At 44.0% G+C, this 22,313-nt stretch overlaps 1 protein-coding gene across 1 annotated transcript in view; it reads left to right on the forward strand.

Moving 5' to 3' along the window:
- The first annotated feature begins 231 nt into the window (after positions 1–231).
- Positions 232–22,313, forward strand: part of CCDC28A (coiled-coil domain containing 28A) — a 30,423-nt gene continuing 8,341 nt past the window's right edge. Inside the window, exons 1-3 of the mRNA XM_082249590.1 lie at positions 232–355; positions 17,482–17,666; positions 18,947–19,107. Of these exons, the coding sequence (XP_082105716.1) occupies positions 17,509–17,666; positions 18,947–19,107 (319 nt within the window). The 5' untranslated portion in view covers positions 232–355; positions 17,482–17,508. The remainder of the gene's footprint in view (positions 356–17,481; positions 17,667–18,946; positions 19,108–22,313) is intronic.

The raw sequence follows: 22,313 nt of genomic DNA on the forward strand, positions 1-22,313 counted from the left end.
ATATATATCTATATATATATCTATATATAGATATATATAGATATATATATATACTGTTTGAGGGTTCCAAGTCATTTTTTTTAGCAAACAAATACTGATTTTTAACTTGTAAGCAACAAATGTCAGAAAAAGGCTTAGGGGTTAATTGTTTTCCTCTTAATAAATGTTATTCTCTCTGTAATATTAAACAGTTCCCACCTTGGACCAGTAGAGGTCAGCAGAGTGCAGTGTGTTATTTTAACATAGGGACATTTATTTTGCTCGGAACCTTTCTTTTGTGGGATATTTTTCACCCGGCAGGTTTAGAGGAGCCCATTGCGGGGTGTCGGCAGGAAGGTCTGATGAGAGGTGAGTGGTGAGTATGTACACAGTCCTGTGTGGTTTTATAGTAGTAGAGTGATAAGAAACCTGTGTTATGTGTGGTGTGAGCGGCTGACAAGTCTTCTCTCAGTATCCAGGGACATGGTGAGACCTCCACCTGAAATCCCGGCTCTCCGGCTGTGGCTGGCAGGCAGGGTGGGGTCACTAATGGCTGCCCCAACCTGTTGAATGTAAACAAGACTCTGAGGGCTCCCCTGGCATAAATGGTGATCGTTGGCACAAACTCACCAATAAATACAAAGCTCTCCCTAATTAACAACAAAGTCTTCACCTATTCTAACTCTTTCCTCGAACCTTTACATGTTTTCATTGGTTACACAGAGGAGTCAGCAGAAAGGAAAAGCAATGCTGAAAAAAAAAAAAAATCACTTGGGTGTTTAAAGCTGAATTCCAGCTACTTTGTAAACAAGTGAAGGCACGCTATGAGTTAAAGTGGTAGTAAATCGCTGGAAAAAAAAAACCTGGAAGACAGTAGCCTAATGTGCTAGGATGCATCACATACTAGCAAATTATGAAATGCCTTAGAACGAAGCCCTGCCTTGGTCCCTCACATGGCACTATCGCACTTTCCCCACTTCCCCTTCCCCACTTCTTTGTTTTGTCTGTCTTTTTCTTTGGAGTCCGTCACCTGCACTGTCACCTTTGTTTTCTTTATTTGCATGACTGGAGTGTGTGGGTCCTCGGGCCCAGCCTTGAGTCTTGGGAGGGGGTGGATATGGCCTTTTGGCTTAGTTCGCCCTCTCTCATGGGGTCTCCCTTCGTGGGAGCTCCACTTAGTACTTGGGGTGGGCTGTTCCGGCAGTCCCCCTGAAGAACAGGGTCAGTTTGGTTCGGCCGACTGACCACAAGTACCTTAAATCCCTGTCAGGAGTCTTGCGCCCCGGGGGATCGAGGTTTCGGGTCCTACCTCTTCGGAGGGAAGACCATACGATTTCGCACACCCTGTGCTTTTTTGTGTTCTCACCTTGTGTGTGCGCACTTTTTTATGCACCGGGTGGAGTCTTTTGAGTGTGTTGCACACGCTACGGGCCTTAGAACGAAGCCCCCACAGCGGCGCCTGGTCACCGCTGAGGGGGCTGACATGTTCCCCCTGGTTCCACGATGGGCTGACATGTTCCCCCTGGTTCCACGATGACATCACTTCCGCACATTCCCTGCATTCCGGCAAGAAACTCTGAAGTTCCTGGCACGATACGCTGAACCTCCAGTGCGCATGCGCCGTTGATGTCAGCGGCCGCATGCTTGATGAATATCTCCTAAACCGTGTAGCTTTAGGAGATATTAATTTTACCTACAGGTAAGCCTTATTATAGGCTTAGGGTCCTTTCACACAGGCTTTCCGCCCGGCGGACTCTGTTTTTGCTCAGTGGGGATCGATCCTCCGATCCCCGCTGAGCAGGCCAATGACCGGTCCCCCTCTGCTCTGTGTGCAGAGACAGACCTGTCAGATCCCCGCTCTCCTCTATGGGGAAATCGGATGATAACGGACCACCTGTCAGTTTTTATCCGATCCTCCAGACGGATGGAAAATAGGGTTTCCAGCCATCTGGATTTCACGAACAGGATCGGATAGCGGCAGGTGTCAGCGGAGATGTCACAGCTGACATCCGCTGCTCCATAGGTCTGCATGGAGGATCCGATCAGGTCCGCCTTGAAGTGGTGTTCCAGCCTCCCCATCCCCCTCCAAAAATTAATAAAAGTCAGCAGCTACACATACTGTAGCTGCTAACTTTTAATATTAGGGCACTTACCTGTCCTGGAGTCCAGCGATGTCTGCACCGCAGACGATGTTTCCAACGGCTGTCGGGTGCTGCCGCTGCCGCTGGCAGTGAGGGAACCCAGCAGTGAAGCCTTGTGGCTTCACAGGCGGGTCCCTAATGCGCATGCACGAAGCGCGCTGCGCATTTGGATTGGCTCAGGGACGTGGGAAGGCGGAGGGTGCCAAACTTCCGAGGGACAGCGCTGCGGCGCTGTCTCCCAAGAGTGGGGAAGGGTACCTGTCAAAAATTGGTACCCATTCCCCCCTCCCCCCTGAAAGGTGCCAATTGTGGCACCGGAGGGGGGGGGGAGGAAGCAATTGAGCGGAAGTTCCACTTTTGGGTGGAACTCCACTTTAAAGAACGGACAGGCGGACCTGATCGGAAAGCCCTTGTGAAAGGGGCCTTACCTGTGGGTAAAAATCACCAACCGCTTTAAACCTTTCATGCCTATGCCTTTTTCTGACATTTGTTACCTAAAAGTTAAAATCCTTTTTTTTTATTTTTTTTTGCTAGATAATTACTTTTTTTTTTTAGTAGGGACCCCATAGAATAAAATGGCAATAGTTAATATATAGTATAATATTTTATGTAACACAGTATTTGCTCAGCGAACGTTCAACGCAATTTATTTGGAAAAAATACACCTTCATTAATTAAAAAATAAACAATAAAGTTAGCCCAATTTTTTTTTTTTTGTATAATGTGAAAGATGATGTTATGCCAAGTAAATAAATACCTAACCTAACATGCTTTAAAATTGTGCACATTAATGGAATGGCGACAAACTACGGTACTTAAGAATCTCCATAGGCGATGCTTTAAAAATTTCTACAGGTTACCTGTTTAGAGTTGCAGAGAAAGTCTTGTGCTAGAATTATTGCTCTCGCTCTAGCAATAGCGGTAATACCTTGCATGCGTGGTTTGAACACTGTTTACATTTGCGGTCACAACTTAGGGATGCGTTTGCTTCTGCGTGCGAGCATGGAGGGATGGGGTGCTAAAAAAAAAAATGTTGTTTTTCCTATTTTTTTATTTTATTTTTACACTGTCCCTTTGAAAAAAAAAAATTCTGATCCCTTTTATTGCTGTTACAAGGAATGTGAACATCTCTTGTGACAGTAATAGGCAGTGACAGGTACTCTTTATGGAGGGATCGGGGGTCTAAAAGACCCCAAATCCCTTCTTTGCACCTAAAAGCTTTCAAAACGCTAAGTTTGGCTGTTTTGATTACTGCCTTTTTTATTTTTTTTTTTAAATCTGGCACCTTTAACCGCTTGCCGACCGCCGCAAGTAGATTTACTGCGGCGGTCAGCCCCTGCCAGGCAGAGTGACGTTAATTAAAATCACTAGCCTGGGAGGGTCTGGGGAACGAGCGCACGCCCGCAGAGGCGCGCTCCCGCTCAGTCACGGACCCCCCCGCGCGTGTGACTGGCGGACCCGATGTCCGCCAGTCACTCGGCGATCGTCGGGGGAGAGGGAGGAAGTCAGGCAGCTTGTGTAAAAAAGCTGCCTGTCATTCTCCTCGGTGTAAAGACACTGATCACACGGATCTACTATGTAGATCCGTTGATCAGTGTCCTTACAGCTCAAGCCACAGCCAATCACAGTAGAAAGCACGCCCCTAGGGACACACACAGCCCCTCCCTCCCAAATAAAGTTAACCCCTTCACTACCAGTGTATTTTTACAGTAACAGTGCATATATATAGCACTGATTACTGTAGAAATGTCACTGGTAACCCCAAAAGTGTCAAAAATGTCAGTCAAGGGTCCGATCTGTCCGCCGCAATGTCGCAGTACCGCAAAAAAATCGCGTTAAAAAAAAAAACAACAAAAATGACAAAAATCTTTCCCTTTGTTAGTAAACGCGATAACTTTTGCGCAAACCAATAAAAATACGCTTTTCTCTATCGCTCATTGACAGACGTAGTCCTCTTGATTCTCAAGAGCTGGGTTATGTTGTCTCCGCAGGAGTAGGACTAGGCAGAATGACAAAACGTTCTGGCTCCACCCTAGGGGCAGTCCCTGAGGGTATATCCTCCCTCTCTCTGCTACAGGGAATCAGTTTTTTTTCTGTCTAGTCAGGAGTAAGGACCTAAGTTCCTTGCTGGGATCTTTTGGTCCTGGCAAGACTTTTTTTCTTTAAGAAAAAGACATTTTTTAGGTAGTTTTCTCCAGTGTTTTTTTCCTGTGAGATCTTCAAGCAAAAATGCCGGACTGGGCGACACTTGTGGTCACCCCAGCCGGCCTACGAGCGCGCGCAGACCATGGCATTGCGCTTGGTCGGCCGCGACATATTCAAGTAAGTATGCGGGGCCGGGCGACGGGCTGGATGTTGAGATCCAGTGGTCACCCCGGTTTCTGCCTAAGAGCGCGTGCAGACCAGTGCGCTGAGTCGGCCGCGACGGAGTCCCAGCAAAGGGACTGACTTTGCGAGTTAAAAGCTCGCTTGGACGCCAGGTACCAGAGAGTCGAGGCGTCCACAAACCCCCACCCCGGTGGAGAGGGTATTGTGAAGAGAGGGTGCCTGTCGGTTCGGTATGGTGAGTAAACGTTCCCTTTTTTTCCTCATTATGAGGCAGTATATATTATGGGCCCCTCCATATATGGTCAGTATATATCTGATACTTACAAGTCCCCCTTGTAATACAGCATGTGTTTGTGGGAAGTGGACTTGGTTCAAGAGCTAACACTCTACCCAGCAGACTGTAAATTACAGCAGACATAGGAGGTATAATCCTACCTTATGTGCAGTGTATCTCTGTAGATCCATATGTCACCTCTTAGCAGAGTGCAGGTGGATGTGCTGGGAAGACGATATCGGCGGTCCGCCGCCATTTTGCCGTAGACCGAATGCATGTATGTCCTCAGGTCACGCCGGCCGCCATGTTTTTGGAGTCTTATGTCTCTTCTATGGGGGCGGCCATGTTTTGTGAGCCCAGCTACCTCGTGGAGGGCTAGGAACGCCGGAAGGCGTACACAGGGGGCGGAGCCACGCCTTCTGCCCGGGAAAAAAGCAAACAGCTCCTTCCAGTCTGTGTAAGACAGACGCTGACTGCAGTTTGTTGGAAACTGCACTGCATCGGTTGGTGAGCCTTGGGGGTCTCTCTCTCTCTCTCTGGGATCGAGAAGCAGGTACTCTGAGGGGCGCTATTGCGCTAGGGGGAGACACACAAAAAAAAAAAGAAAAAAAAAGAAAAAGTTTTTTTGTTTTTGCTGGCAAAGGTGTCCTGTATTAACATGGACCCTGCCACTCATGTATCTCCTCCGGATCCCCTCGAGGGGTCTGCGGGATCCTCCAGCACCCCATTGACAATTGAATCTTTGTCAGCTATTATGGAAACTTTTGTGTCCCGGGTGGAAGTGGCTTGTCAGGGACAGGGCGCAAGAAAGCGACCCCCGCCTAACCCCTTATTATCTGAAACTTCGGATTCAGACTCTGAGCCTATTTCTGCAGTTGCAGGTACTTCATCTGGTATTGGTGTCTCGGGTCCTGTCTCTTCAGACAGTGAGGAGGATGTTTCGGCATCCGCCATAGCCCGAGAGGAAGCGTTGGTAAACGCACTCATTGTATCTGTTCAAGAGACTTTAAGGTTACAGGGTACTCCATCGGAAATAGCTGAAACTGAGATCCCTTTTGGGACTAAAAAGCGCATCAAAGTGGCGAAGGTTTTTTCCATTGCCCAAATGTTTTGGCAATCCAATCGAAGAAGAATGGCGTCTGCCAAAACGCACTTTTAATATTTCTAAACGCATTGACAGGCGTTATCCGTTTGAGGAAACCCTTATTAAGAAATGGACAGAACCACCTGTGGTGGATTCACCTATTGCTAGATTGAATAAAGCCACGGTTATTCCTTTAGAAGACGCTCCGTCTTTTAAAGATCCAGTGGATCGCAAGATAGAAGCTATGTCTCGCACCATGTTTTCCTTGATTGGATCAGCTTTCAGACCAATAATTGCTATTGGTCTGGTTTCGCAGGCTGTAACTGAATGGACCAAGTGGTTACGCCGGGACTTAGAAGAAGTCCCTCAGGCGGTATCAGATTTGTTGGAACAAATGATACAGGGGTTACAGTTTGTATGTGATGCGGCGTTAGACGCCACTCCATTAATGGCGCGAGCATCAGTCTCAGCAGTGGTTCTCAGGCGTACACTGTGGCTAAAAGGTTGGTTAGCCGACCAAGGTTCCAAAAAAGCATTGGCTAATATCCCCTTTTCAGGAGAGCGTCTATTTGGAGCCAACTTAGATGAGATCATTAAGGATCTCACCGGTGGAAAAAGCACCTTTTTACCGCAAAATTTTAAAGGTAGAGGAACTCGTCAAAGACGAGGGCCTTCTTTTTCTGCTCACAAGAGGTTTTTTCGTCCAGCGGGTGAAAAAACTAAGTCCTCCAAAGCTCCTACAGGAGGCGTCAGGGGTCGTTGGTCGGGCAAGCAAAAGCCCGCCCCCTCCAGACCTGAAGATAAACCATCCAAAGCCTGAAGGTGCGCCCCCACCCATAACTGGGGTGGGGGGACGTCTTCGCCGGTTCCCGGATCCATGGCTTTCCAGAATCCCGGACAATTGGGTTTGCGAAGTCATAAGGTCAGGGTACAAGATCGAGTTTCGATCTCTCCCACCGGCGCGATTCTTCCCTTCCAATATCCGTCTATCCGCAGATCGTTTAGAAGATCTGAGGAGAGCAGTCACAGATTTACTACAACAAGGAGTGGTAGTCCACGTTCCTTGGACAGAACGATTTCAAGGGTTTTATTCAAACCTGTTTACAATACCCAGGAAAGAGGGCAAAGTGCGTCCAATTCTGGACTTAAGAGCACTCAATTCTTTCGTCAACATAAGAAGATTCAGAATGGAGTCCATTCGCACGGTAGCAGCCTTCCTGCATCCAGGGGATGTCCTAGCGTCCATAGACATCAAGGACGCCTATCTTCACATTCCCATTTTCGCAGGACATCAGCGTTTTCTACGCTTTTCCGTAGAGGAGAACCACTATCAGGGAGGATCTACTGTCTCAGGGACCGATCTTCCATCCTGCTTTACGATCGCTGGCTTTAACGGCCTGGCTATTGAGACCCAGGTGCTGAAGGACAAAGGTTTGTCAGCTTCAGTTATTCCTACTCTAGTTGAAGCAAGGAAAGTGACTTCCAGAAAGATTTATCATCGCACATGGAAGTCCTACATTGCATGGTGTGAACCTTTGGGGTTCCGTCCTCGGTCTTATTCGATTAGTCGAATATTGGCTTTTCTGCAACAAGGGGTTGAGCAGAAACTGGCCTTGAGTACTATCAAGGGTCAGGTCTCAGCATTAGCCATCTTCTTTCAGAAGCCTTTGGCTACTCATTCCTTGGTGCGGAATTTCATCCAGGGGGTGCGACATCTGGCTCCGCCAGTGCACGCGCCGTTACCCCCCTGGGATCTTAATCTAGTGTTGTCGGTTCTTCAGAAACCTCCCTTTGAAGATATTAGGGAGATTCCTCTACCCACGTTGTCCCAGAAGGTGGCCTTCTTGGTGGCTATTACTTCTGCACGCAGGGTGTCAGAACTGGCCGCATTATCTTGTCGTTCACCATATCTGGTGGTTCATAGAGATAAGGTGGTTCTTCGTCCGAATCCATCCTTCCTACCAAAAGTGGTTTCAGAATTTCATCTGAATGAAGAAATTGTATTACCTTCCCTGTGTCCTAAGCCCAGTCATCCTCGGGAATTTGCTTTGCACTCCTTGGATGTGGTCCGGGCGATCAGGGTATACTTGAAAACGACAGACTCGTTTCGCAAGACGGATTCACCTTTTGTGATCCCAGATGGACCCAAAAAGGGGTTGCCTGCATCTGCCGCGACCATTTCCAGATGGATCAGACAGACGGTAGTGCAGGCTTATTCTATTAAGGGTCGGGAGCCCCCGTTCCCTGTTAAGGCGCACTCCACTCGGGCACTTAGTGCGTCATGGGCCTTTCACCATCAGGCGTCAGTGGTCCAGGTGTGCAAGGCGGCTACTTGGTCGTCGGTGCATACCTTCTCTAAACATTATAAAGTTGATGTAATGGCATCGTCTGATGCCTCATTTGGCCGCAAGGTTTTGCAGGCCGCAATTTGAGGAGACCAGTGGTCTACCTCGAGGGTTTTTTTCCGTTGGAAAAATTTTTCTTTAGCCTCATTCTTTGTTTATAATGAGCCTTTAAAAACTTCTAGTTTGGCACCGGTTGGGCCTTCTAGATTGGATTTGATTTTGTCAATCCCACCCCTCATTTGTGGCACTGCTTCTGGATGTCCCAGCTCTTGAGAATCAAGAAGACTACGTCTGTCAATGAGCGATAGAGAAAAATGGATTTTTGTAAGAACTTACCGTAAAATCCTTTTCTCTTAAGCTCATTGACAGACGTAGTACCCGCCCCTCTATCATTGAGTTGGGTTGGGTTAAATTCTCTGTACTGCTTTAAACAGAACTGATTCCCTGTAGCAGAGAGAGGGAGGATATACCCTCAGGGACTGCCCCTAGGGTGGAGCCAGAACGTTTTGTCATTCTGCCTAGTCCTACTCCTGCGGAGACAACATAACCCAGCTCTTGAGAATCAAGAAGACTACGTCTGTCAATGAGCTTAAGAGAAAAGGATTTTACGGTAAGTTCTTACAAAAATCCATTTTTTGCAATTTTTTTTACCAAACATAGGTAGGATAAAACAAATTGGCCGAAAATGTTAAAAAATTTAGATTTTTACATTTTTTTTTGGGGGGAATTTCATATAAAAAAATGTGAAAAATATTGCTATTTTTGCAAAATTGACGCTCTTTTTTTTGTTTATAGCGCAAAAAGTAAAAATCGCACAGGTGATCAAATACCACCAAAAGAAAGCTCTGTTTGTGGGGAAAAAAAGGACGTCAAATTCGTTTAGGTACAGCGTCGCACGACCGCGCAATTGTCCGTTAAATTCACGCAGTGCCGAATCGCAAAATACCCCCTGGTCTTTTAGCAGGAAAATCCTCCTGGGCTTAAGTGGTTAAGACTCCAGTAACCAGAAGTGATGTCATGACATCACTTCTGGGTTTCTACATCGGAGAACCGATCAAAGCTGAATGCAGCTTTGTTCGGGTCTTTGGCCAGCCCCACTGCCTGTAATAACAGCTGAACTTTAGGATAACTAAACTTTCATACTGTATATTCTTTGTTACTCCCACCTCCTCCATATCTTTATACTCACCTTTCCATCAGTGTTATTTTCATCAACGAAAACATTTTCATACAAATTTTCTTCAGCTGCCTTTTTACAGTGATGAAAACTTAACGATTGGAATGGCATGGCGACAAATGACGGTACTTAACCACTTGCCGACCGCCGCACGACTATCTACGTCGGCGGTCAGCCCCTCACAGGCAAAGTGACGTAGGTCTACGTCACTAGCTTGTGAGGGTCTAGGGAGCGAGCGCGCGCCCCCGGAGGCGCGCTCCCGCTCCCGAGTGGTCAGGGACCCCCCCGCGCGTGTGACCGGCGGACCCGATGTCCGCCGGCCACTCTGCGATCGGCGGGGGAGAGGGAGAAAGTCAGGCAGCTTGTGTAAACAAGCTGCCTGTCATTCTCCTCGCTGTATGAGAGCTGATCATCTGGATCTACTATGTAGATCCGTTGATCACTCTGCATACAGCTGAAGCCCCAGCCAATCACAGTTAGAATCACGCCCCTAGGGACACACACAGCCCCTCCCTCTCAAATAAAGTTAACCCCTTCACTACCAGTGTATTTTTACAGTAACAGTGCATATGTATAGCACTGATTACTGTAGAAATGTCACTGGTAACCCCAAAAGTGTCAAAAATGTCAGTCAAGGGTCCGATCTGTCCGCCGCAATGTCGCAGTACCGCAAAAAAAATCGCAGATCGCCGCCATTACGCGTTAAAAAAAAAAAACAACAAAAATGACAAAAATCTTTCCCTTAGTTAGTAAACGCAATAACTTTTGCGCAAACCAATCAAAATACGCTTTTTGCGATTTTTTTTTTTTTTACCAAACATAGGTAGCATAAAACAAATTGGCCGAAAATTTTAAAAAATTTTGATTTTTACATTTTTTTTTGGGGGAATTTCATATAAAAAAAAGGGAAAAATATTGCTATTTTTGCAAAATGGACGCTCTTTTTTTGTTTATAGCGCGTGATCAAAAAATCGCACAGGTGATCAAATACCGCCAAAAGAAAGCTCTGTTTGTGGGGAAAAAAAGGAACAGCGTCGCACGACCGCACAATTGCCTGTTAAAGTCACGCAGTGCCGAATCGCAAAATACTCCCTGGTCGGAATGGGGGTAAAATCTTCCGGGGCTTAAGTGGTTAAGAATCTCCATAGGGGATGCTTTAAAAGTTTCTTCTGGTTACCAGTTTAGAGTTGCAGAGGGGGTCTTGTGCTAGAATTATTGCTCTCGCTCTAACGATTGCAGCAATACCTCACATGTGTGGTTTGAGCACTTTACATTTGCGGTCGCGACTTACGTATGCATTCGCTTCTGCATGTGAGCACAGAGGGATGGGGCACTTTACATTTTTTCAGAACGACCAAAAGAGTTTTTTCAGGGCTGATAGATTTTCAGGCCAATAGCCGATATTCTTCACATTTAAAGTTTTTATTTTTACACTGTCCTTTAAATTTTTTATTTTTATCACTTTTATTGCTGTCACAAGGAATGTAAACATCCCTTGTGACAGTAATAGGCAGTGACAGGTACTCCTTTATGGAGGGATCTGGGGTCCCAAAGACCCCAAATCTCTCCTTTGCTCTTAAAAGCATTCAAAATGCCAAGTTTGACTGTTTTGAATGCTGTCATTTTTTATAAAACTTGGCGCCTTTTAAGTCTTCTGTAAACCGGAAGTGATGTCATGACATTGCTTCCAGGTTACTAGATCCGAGACCCGATCAAAGCTCTTTCCGGCTTTGTTCGGGTCTCTGACCAGCCGGTGGAGGCGCTGGCTGGTCACTCAGGCCTCCCAGTGGGGCGGGAGAGCCTGAGCGAGCCGCGGAACGGGGGAACGTCCCCTTCCACTGCTTGGGATAACAGACGAGTGGCTTTTTAGCCACATTGGTTGTTATCCCAAGAAAGCCAACCGCTGGCTCTAAAAAAGGGTCCCGGGTGATGCCTAACCCCTTCAAGCTGAGGCCGCATATTTGCCTAGGTCAGCATGAAGGGGTTAAAGTGATTCTGAACACAATGTTTAATTTACATTGTCCCTTCTATTTTTATGTGTGGATGATGACACTGTAATTATTTAATAAAAAAAAAAAATCCCAGTACTTTTTTCCTAATCGATGTACAGCTGTCACATGACATAGCTCTTTCCAAGTCGGTAGGGAAACATAAGCAGGATGAGCTGCTCGTCCTTTGCTGCTGGTCACATGTTCAAAATGGGGGGGTGGGGGGGAAAATGCGCCTTTGGAATACAGAATAACACAGAACAACATTTTATATATTTTTTTTTTTTCAGCAGAGGCCCTAGGGAATAAAATGGCGATGTTTGCAACTTTTTATGTCATATGGTTTTTGCTCTGCAATTTTTCAAACACATTTGTTTTTTTTCCCCTCCCAAAAAAAATAAAATAAAATTTTTATGAATTTAAAAAAACAAAATACTAAAGTTAGCCCAAGTTTTTTTGTATAATGTGATAGATGATGTTATGTCGAGTAAATAGATAAGTTAATAGAATGTAGCCTAATTTATTAGAGAATTTAATAGAGCTTTAAATTTGCGCACACTCGTGGAATGTCGCCAAACTTCGGTACGTAAAAATATCCATAGGCTACAGTTTAAAATTTTTTACAGGTTACCAGTTTCAAGTTACAGAGCCGGTCTTGGGCAAGAATTATTGCTCTTGCTTTAATGTTCGCAATGATACCTCACCTGTGTGATTTGAATGTCGTTTAGATATGCGGGCGTGACATATATATGCGTGCCAGCACGTGGATATGGCGCTTTAAACAAAAAAATTATTTTCATTTTTTTATTTCTACACTTACCCTTTAATTTTTTATTTTTTATTTCTACACTTACCCTTTAATTTTTTTTTTTTTTTTTTTTTTTTTTTGATCGCTTTTATTCCTATAAGAATGTAAATATCCCTTGTAATAGGAATAGGGCATGAAAGGTCCTCTTTATGGAGAGATCGGGGGTCTAGAAGTACCCACATCTCTCCTCTATGGTGGAAAGCCTGAGAAAAAAATCAAAAATAACCATTTTAGGCTTTCCAGCTAAAAAAAAAACGGTTGTGTTTACATCTTTTGGCCATGGAAGTGACGTTACTTGCAGCCTCTGAGGGTCATAGAGATGGCCAGGGACCACCTGGTCCATGATCAGCTCTATGGTAAACGGTCACCACCGGGCGATTCATTCTCCGACTCCCTGATCACACATGCAAGTCGGGAGAAGCACCTGAGGGCGCAGGGGCTCATTAAGATATCTCCACTTCAACCTAAGGACGTCATATGATGGCCACCTAAGGTTAAGGCCAACTAGGTGCATGACACCTCCTGGACTTCTCTCTATTATTTACATCTGACAGATTTATTGCTGTGTCGGTGAGACAAACACTGGGCTCTGAGAGGAGAGAAGCACACCCCTCCCCTCTGCTGCTCATTCACAAAAAAAGATTGGTAAATGACAATACTGATGATGTATACCAAAAGTGTTAAAAGGTTTACGTAGGATAGCCAAGAGCGCGAAACATAGCCAAAACTAGGAGCTGCAGCTAGAAGACCAGTGAAGGCACTCAACTTTCCAACCACTGGAAGAAGAAAAAAGAAAACAGCAACAATGACAATTTTATTGAAAAATAGAAATGCACTCACAAAAGTACACGCCACAGAGGTGACCTGGGAGCCAGAAATTTCTGACTGGCAGTCAGAGAATTACCAGCCTTGGCCACCGGCTAGAGATGAAGCGTGCTGAAGATGGAGGAAGCCACTGTCACTGCAACTGCAATCAGTGTTCAACTCGGTACTGGAATCCCCGACGACTTTGTGGACACAGGACGGGTTTCAAAGCCAGTCGGCTTTTTCATCAGCCTATCTATGCTGGGCTAGCATACGCTTTAAATACATCTTGGAGGAGGTGGGACTCAGATGTAACTCGCGGGGAGTGAGACACAGTGCAACTTACTAACAAGAATGATAAGATTCAGCTGTGGAGCCACAGGAGTCTCCCTGAACAATACAAGAACCACAAAAACTCACCAAGAACACTGAATCGAAAGAAAATAAATATTTATTCCCATGTGTTTAAATTAGGCTAAAAAAAAAAAGAAATAAATACTATGAAATTTGACATTATTATAACTGACATAAAATATAATTGGAATGTGTGTGTGTGTGTGTATGTATATATATATATATATATATATATATATATATATATATATATATATATATATATATATATATATATATGTATGTATATATATATATACATACAGGTGCTTCTCATAAAATTGGAATATCATCAAAAAGTTAATTTATTTCAGTAATTCAATTCAAAAAGGGAAACTCATATTTTATTTAAATGTGTTACACACAGAGTGCTATATTTCAAGCATTTCTTTCTTTTAATTTTGATGATTATGGCTTATAGCTAGTGAAAACCCAAAATTCAGTATCTCAAAAAATTAGAATATTACATAAGACCAATAAAAAAAAAAAAAAAAAGGATTTTTAATACATAAATGTTGGCTTTGTGAAAAGTATGTCCCTTCACAGTATAGTATGCACTCAATACTTGGTCGGGGCTCCTTTTGCATGAATTACTGCATCAATGTGGCGTGGCATGGAAGGCGATCAGCCTGTGGCACTGCTGAGGTTTAATGGAAGCTCAGGTTGCTTTCATAGCAGCCTTCAGCTCGTCTGCATTGTTGGGTCTGGTGTCTCTCATCTTCCTCTTGACAATACCCCACAGATTCTTTATGGGGTTTAGGTCAGGCAAATTTGCTGGCTAATCAAGCACAGTGATACCATGATCATGTGACCAGGCATTGGTAGTTTTGGCAGTGTGGGCAGGTGCCAAGTCCTGCTGCAAAAAGGAAATCAGCATCTCCATAAAGCTGGTTAGCAGAGGGAAGCACGAAGTGCTCTAGAATTTCCTGCTAGAAGGCTGTGTTGACTTTGGACCTGATAAAACACAGTGGACCAACACCAGCAGATGGCATGGCTCCTCAAATCATCACTAACTGTAGAAACTTCCCACTGGACCTTACGCAACTTGGATTATTTACCTCTCCACTCTTCCTCCAGACTCTGGGACCTTGATTTCCAAATAAAATGCAACATTTTCCACAGTCAGGGATGATTTTGGGAGCCATGTCATCTGCTGTTATTGGTCCACTATGTTTTATCAAGTCCAAAGTCAACGCAGCACTCTAGCAGGAAATTCTAGAGCCCTTCCCACTGCTGACCATGCTTCCCTCTGCTGACCAGCTTTATGGAGATGCAGATTTGATTTTCCAGCAGGACTTGACACCTGCCCACATTGCCAAAACTATGAATACTTGGTCACATAATCGTAGTATCTCTGTGCTTGATTGGCCAGCAAACTCGCCTGACCTAAACCCTACAGAGAATCTGTAGGGTATTGTCAAGAGGAAGATGAGAGACACCAGACCCAACAATTCAGATGAGCTGAAGGCCGCTATCAAAGCAACCTGAGCTTCCATAACACCTCAGCAGTGCCACAGGCTGATCACCTTCCATGCCATGCCACATTGATGCAGTAATTTATGCAAAAGGAGCCCCAACCAAGTATTGAGTGCATACTATACTGTACATGGACATACTTTTCACTAAGCCAACATTTCTGTATTAAAAATCCTTTTTTTATTGGTCTTATGTAATATTCTAATTTTCTGAGATACTGAATTTTGGGGTGTCACTAGCTGTAAGCCATAATCATCAAAATTAAAAGTAAGAAATGCTTGAAATATATCACTCTGTGTGTAACACATTTAAATAAAATATATGCGTTTCACTTTTTGAATTGGAATTACTGAAATAAATTTACTTTTTGATGATATTCTAATTTTATGAGAAGCACCTGTATATTAGTGTGATTTGCATAGCTCATTATCCTAACCAAAAATATAATAATGATCTAAGACTGGACACCGGATTGATTGGTATAGTTAATATATTAAACAAGATAGAAAGAGCTAGTGAATTCCTTCTAGGGATAGACCGAAATGTTTTTTTCAGGGCCGATACTGATACCGATATTTTGGTTACAACGTATCGGCTGATATTGGGCCGATATTTTGTAAATTTAAAGTTTTTTGAAAAATAAAGACAATTTTTGATACAAATCTGGTACTGAACATGTTTTTTGTTTAATGCTTAATGGCTGTCTGTCTGGCACCCTGTGGTTGCTGTCTGTCTGGCACCCTGTGGTAGGTGGGTGGCACAGGGGCTGTAGGTGCCTTGCTGGTACAGGGCCTGTGGGCGGCTGGCTGGTAAAGTGCCTGTGGCTGGCTGGTACAGGGCCTGTGGGTGGCTGGCTGTCTGGCACCCTGTCTGTGGGTGGCTGGCTGTCTGGCACCCTGTCTGTGGGTGGCTGGCTGTCTGGCACCCTGTCTGTGGGTGGCTGGCTGTCTGGCACCCTGTCTGTGGGTGGCTGGCTGTCTGGCACCCTGTCTGTGGGTGGCTGGCTGTCTGGCACCCTGTGGTGGGTGGCTGGCTGTCTGGCACCCTGTGGTGGGTGGCTGGCTGTCTGGCACCCTGTGGTGGGTGGGCGGCTGGCTGGTACAGGGCCTGTGGGTGGCTGGTACAGGGCCTGTGGGTGGCTGGCTGGCTGGTACAGGGCCTGTGGGTGGCTGGCTGGCTGGTAAAGGGCCTGTGGGTGGCTGGCTGGCTGGTACAGTGGCTGGCTGGCTGGAACAGTGCCTGTGGGTGGCTGGCTGGTACAGTGCTTGTGGGTGGCTGGCTGGTACAGGGCCTGTGGGTGGCTGGCTGGCTCGCTGGTACAGTGCCTGCGGCTGGCACAGGGCATGTTTATGTGGGTGGGTGGCTGGCTACACCGGGCTGCTGTGGGTGGGTGTATGGCTGTGATACACTCCCTTGAGACTAGTCCCGACTCCAGATGAGGCTGTCCAAGGCGAGGGAGGCGGCCTGAGAAGGCAGAATGACGTCACAAAAATATTGGCAATGTCGGCCAGTTCCGGGGCCGATACCGATATATCGAGGAAAGTGCATATACCATAAATTAATGAAAAGAAGAGATATTAGAATAAATTATTCAATCCATATACTGTATATATGCCCTTGCAGATCTTTGTACATGCATGTACATAACCACAAATGTGAATGGATGGGAAATGTGTACAAGAATAAATATTTAGATGGTAAAGAAAGGATATAAATAATAATGATGGACCAGAGGGATGTAGAAAAACTTGGCGTTACATGATGGACCAACCAAGAGTGATGGTAAAGGATGCATGACAATGGTTACTGCAATTGACATATAAAAAATAATAAAAAGAACTGATGAATTTATATACAATAAATAAATAGAAGAAATGGACCAATGGGAAAATGTATTTAATGCATATGTGTGCCTTCACGCATCTTAGTACTCACATGTACTTGACCACAAATGTTTGTTCACAGGAAATATATTCAGGAGTAAATTGTTGAACTGGAAAGAAAAAATATTAGTGATAATAAACAATGAACCAGAGGGATGTGTAACCGGTTGGGGGGGGGCTGAGATGAGTAGAAAAACAGGGCAGTACTAATATTCTTTCTAATATTCTTTGCTCTCACCCAGAAATTTGCGGTGATACTCACATATTTGGTGCAAACACCATTTACATATGCATGTAGGACTTACGCATACATTTGCCTCTGCATGCGAGCAGGGGGGGGGGCACTTTAAAAAAAAAAAATATATATATATTTTTTTTTTTTTTTTTTTTGTTTTTTATCAACTCTATCAGTATCACTAGGAATGATCAACATCGTGCCTGCACGAGCTGACCTGCCGCAGTAAATGTACTGCGACAGGTTGGCAAGCGCTTAAGTCAGCAGCTGCTGCCTTTTTTAATTTTTTTATTCTACTACAGTGAACTTCCTCTTTAAAGAAGCCATAAAGAGAAAAAACAGTGATTTGTAAGTAAAAGCAAAAAAATTTTGTTTTTAAATAAACGTAGGATGATTTTATATTACCATGCAGAGCTGTATGGTGATGTTTAGTTAAAGGGGGAGAGGTCCAATGATGATGATTTCATTTAGGAGTGTTAGTAACTGAATTAAATATTGTTTTTATGTATTCTGGTGTTCAGCTTTATGTGTACCTGTATACACCAATGCCTGATTTTCTTTTTTAGGTTATACAGAAGTAAAGCTCCGCTTCCATGGATGAGAGGAAGATGAAAAGGAGGAGTCCCAAATCCTCCACTAGTCACCCTCCTCCACTCGTGAACTCTAAGAAGAACTCTGTCCCACTTAGCAAAAGCACAGGCTTCTCAAATGCTGTGCCACAGCCAGCCGTGCAAAAACCAAAGTTAAAAAGGTGATCCTCGACACTACATTTTGGGCAGATATCTGTTAAAGGACTAGTCTATCCAAAACTCATATTTTAGTTCTAGGTTGACAATTTGTGTTTTGAAGCACCAATCTTCTCTTTGTTGGATTTTGAGTAAACTGTTCTTTTAATTGTACTGCAGCTTTACTCATTGTGTTAACATTTACTTGGTGTAATAGAACATAAACCGATAATGGACTGACATCACTTGTCTTTATGGGAATTCATTCATGCAATTGTTTATGGGTGGGATAAGGGATGGTTTGTCACTCATGATCTGTTTATTGCCCTGCATTGTTTTCTCGTATATAAGTAAATCTGATCTAATGCTGGCCATAGAGCGAATTTTTTTCCTGCAACCACAACAGACAGTGTTGACAGGGTAATCCGTCCCGCGGAGCCATTGTGTTCTCCCAACAGGGGAGCCGTCCTCGCCGGGAGAACACAGTGATTATTGCTAGCAGCTACAACAGCCATTAGCAATAATGGCATGTAAAATCCGGCAGGCTGGTTATACCCAAGTTAATTAACCGATCTCCTTGCGTACTTTCAGCCAGCCCATACATGGTTTGAATCTCGGATGGTTCCTGCTGAACTGTCCGAGATTCGAACAGTCTATGGCCTGTTTAATAAATAACAGAAAACCAAATAAAAATGTAACTTGTCTTGGTTTAAATTGTAAATGCTTCCATGCCTCAGAGATGCAGAAGCAAGGGAGACAATTGCATGGGATGCCAGGCATTTTATGGCTTCCTTCTTATCACTTATTGTTAGCTGCCTGTACGGGCACTTCTAGTGTACAAGTTATCTTTGACTCTGTGGGATATAAGATTTTATATACAGTATGTATGTTTTGACCATACAGATGACCAGGAGACTACAATTTAAAGCGGAGTTCCACCCTAAATTTATACTTACCTCCATCTTCTCGCTCCGGGTCACCTGAAAAACAAATGGATAATCGCAATTTTTTTTTTTTTTTTTACTTCGTATAGAAGAAAATATACTTCCTTCTTCCTCCCCTCTGCGGCCACGGCGATTCGTCACTTCCTGGCTTTGCAATGATTCCTGGGAGCTGAACGTCATCGCTCCCAGGAATCAATGCGCCTGCATCGGCCCCGACGTCAGTTCCGGTGCGCGCGCATCATTCCCTTCTAAACAGCTTCTGGGCATTCCCAGGGTGGAACTCCGCTTTAAAAATGTATTTTTAGAGGGTGTACTTTCATGGTGGTAGACTGATTTTCTGTTTTTGTTTTCTGTACCTGAAGAATCATTAAAGAAAAATCCAAATCTCAGGGAGAGGGTAAAGGTGCTTCCTCGGCTCCCATTCAGCACTCGTTCCTTACAGATGTGTCCGATGTACAGGAGATGGAGAAGGGACTTCTGAGTCTACTTAATGACTTCCACTCAGGGAAACTTCAAGCTTTTGGTAATAGTTATTGCCTTTTTTTTATAATATGGAAGACTCTTTATATTTAAATCAAAACAGTGCAGTGCTATCAATAAAAACACTAAAGAAAGTGTCCAGCACTATCATTATTCACAATGAGTACGAGAGTAAGTCCCCAGGTGATGATAAGGTGATTCATGCACAAGTTAAGATAGGATTTGCTCCACTCAGTGCTCTTCTGTCACCCAGTCACACTAGCTGCTCACCTCAGAGATAGCCCCTGTGTTACCAGACGGGCTAATACAGCTTAAACTCTCAGAGCCTCATAGATGGATAGACAATAAATCAGGAGCCATCTGTCCTCTCCTCAAGCAAACAGATTACACTTGATTGTACCATCGATTTGCTGCCTATCAAGTGTAACCTGTTTGCTTGGGGAGAGGACGGATGGCTCTATCCTGATTTATTGTCTATCCATCTATGAGACTCTGAGAGTTTTAGCTGTATTAGCACCTGTGTTACCAGACGGGCTATCTCTGAGGTGAGCAGCTAGTTTGACTGGGTGACTGAAGAGCACTGAGTGGAGCAAATCCTATCTTAACTTGTGCATGAATCACCTTATAACCTGGGGACTAAAGGGCCATACACACTATAAGATTTTCTGAAGACTTTTTCCTTCAGATTTACCTTTTCTATGTAGTGCAATGGCCGGCCAGATTGCATACAAATTGAAAGTGTTTAGGTTTGACCTCATATTATCTGGTTTTGGTAAATCTAAAGGAAAAAGTCTTCAGAAAATCTTATAGTGTGTATGGCCCATTACTCTCATACTCATTGTGAATAATGATAGTGCTGGACACTTTCTTGATTATATATATATATATATATATATATATGTTATTGGGATTTTGTTTTATTGACCCTGAGTGCATAGCGGCTTTTTGTCATTTTTATCCAGGTGCGCTGGTTTTCCTGTTTCTATATACTGTCTTTATATTTATTGACCGCTTGTTAAATGAAACCTGTACTGAGAGAATTAGTCTGCTGTACTATTGCTGACCTCCTTTTGAAAATGCTAGTTGCCTGGCTGCCTCTAATTTTAATATTTTGAGTCACTGACCAAAAGCAAGTACAGGTGGTCCCCGGGATACAATATCCGACTTACAAATGCCTCCTACTTGCAAACGGAAGGAGACAACAGGAAGCGAGAGGACATTTACCCCTAGGAAGGGAAATTCACTCCTGTAAGAGTTCTCATGGGAAAAAGGGGTCTCCACTGAAGCTTTATCACCAATCCTTGTTTCCACAACAACCCAAAATTTTCAAAATCTGATTGTCACAGGGACAGAAAGTGAGGTAAAATCTTCTGAACGGGGATACAGACAGCAAAACAAATCTTACAGGGGTGTTAACCCTTCCCTATTCTATCAAAAAAACGTAGTATTCTTTTGGCTGGAGCTACACTTAAAACAATTTACCTGTTCTGACTTACAAACAAATTTGACTCAAGAACAAACCTACAGACCTTATCTTGTTTGTAACCTGGGGACCGCCTGTATGCAGCTAGAGAAGCCCAAAGAGTGATGAACTAAAATGTGAGAACTCCTGAGCTGAATACTTGTTCAGTTTCTAAGGCAATATTGAACCCTTTTTAATAGCATGTCAGCCTGGAATCTTCAAAATCTTTCAAAAGTTAAGCCTTGGCAGTCAACAATTTTTTTCACTATAGGTTTACCTTAAAGACTAAGTTCACATTTGTAAAAAAAAAAATCAATCTCAGGCTCCTACAGACTGTCTGTGTAGCTGTCTGCTGATATCTGATATGGGCAAGCAGTTACTGAATGACATAATTAAAGTGGCTTTAAACCTCAGACATGAAATATGAACAAAGCATATCCCTCTATAGTGTGTACTTGTCTCAATTAAGAGCACTAAGTGTAATTTGTCTTTGCTGCCCCCTTCCTCTGCTATCAGCATGAATCACCTCTCACAAGTTTTCCTGACATCCAGAGAAAAAAAGGGAGGGAGCTCCAGCTGATTGACAGCCTCAGCTTTGTTCCTGTGTGCTGTGTGGAGGGGGTGTGTCTCTTACCTCCAATCAGCTTACAGAGCTCTCCTCACTGAGAGCTAATTTATAATTCTGGACTTTGAACTGACATAGAGAAGAGAATTTATGTAGGAGGATTTGTTTAATCTCTATCTCCAGTCATTTCACTGGATATATGTAAGGGATTACAACCACTTTCCGCCCAGCCTATTGTCAAATGGCGGCTTTGCGTGACCTTCGCTGTGCTGGGTGGACCTCATTTGACATCTTTTCAGAATGTGCCTCACGTGTGCTCCACAGGCCACGCTGTGGCGCAATCTGTCGCCTGCCTGCTGGGTTGGAAAGACAAAGCTGCTCTCATGTGGGTTGCAGTGTGTTCTGTAAACATGGAGAAATGCTGCATTTTTCTCCAACTCACCAGACTCTACCTCATGGCACTGTACGGCAGCTCTGCTGCAGTGCATAGGTATGCATGAAATGTTATTTGTGGGGGAAAAAAGGTAAACCGTGCCTTGGATTGTATCCACCCAAGGCACCATCTGTACACAATGGACACCAGCCAACATGGCTAGTATTTGCCCCAAAGGGAACTATAGTGTTTTTTCAATGTAATTGCAACATTATTCTATGATTGATATATATTTAGTTGCTTGCTGTTAAATATTTTGATTGATATTATTACATTTCATAATACTAATTGTACATGCTCACACATGTAGACATCTGCATATCAGGGAATGTGACTAGCATTGGCTGTCTAAAATAACCTGCTAGGACAGAATTTTGGAAGCTGCCATTGCAAATTTGATTTTCAAAGATGTAGGCACTGGTGCCATAATCCTGATCCTTTTTAAGTTTATAAGGTTACCTGTGCTCTCCTATATAATTTACCATTATATCAGACAATACCCACAGGGGTTGGGGGTGGAGGTGATGGTGTGGGAGTGGTAGTTGAGGGTCTTCTCTCTATAACATTTACTTCATCTGACACTGGTAGTGGCTTTTTGCAACAGTCTGTCAAATGGAGGTAATGGTGTATAGATAATGAATGCTTAAAGAGGAGGTGACCTTTTAATATTAGGACAATCACCTGTCCTGGAATCCAGCAATGTTGGCACCCCAGCTGATGTTTTCATCAGCTCTCAGTTGCTTCCACCATCATTACCTGTAAGGGAAACCGGCAGTTAAGCCTTGTGGC

The sequence above is a fragment of the Pelophylax lessonae genome (genome assembly GCF_965119305.1).
Source record: "Pelophylax lessonae genome assembly, chromosome: 3".
NCBI classification, from domain to species: Eukaryota; Metazoa; Chordata; class Amphibia; order Anura; family Ranidae; genus Pelophylax; species Pelophylax lessonae.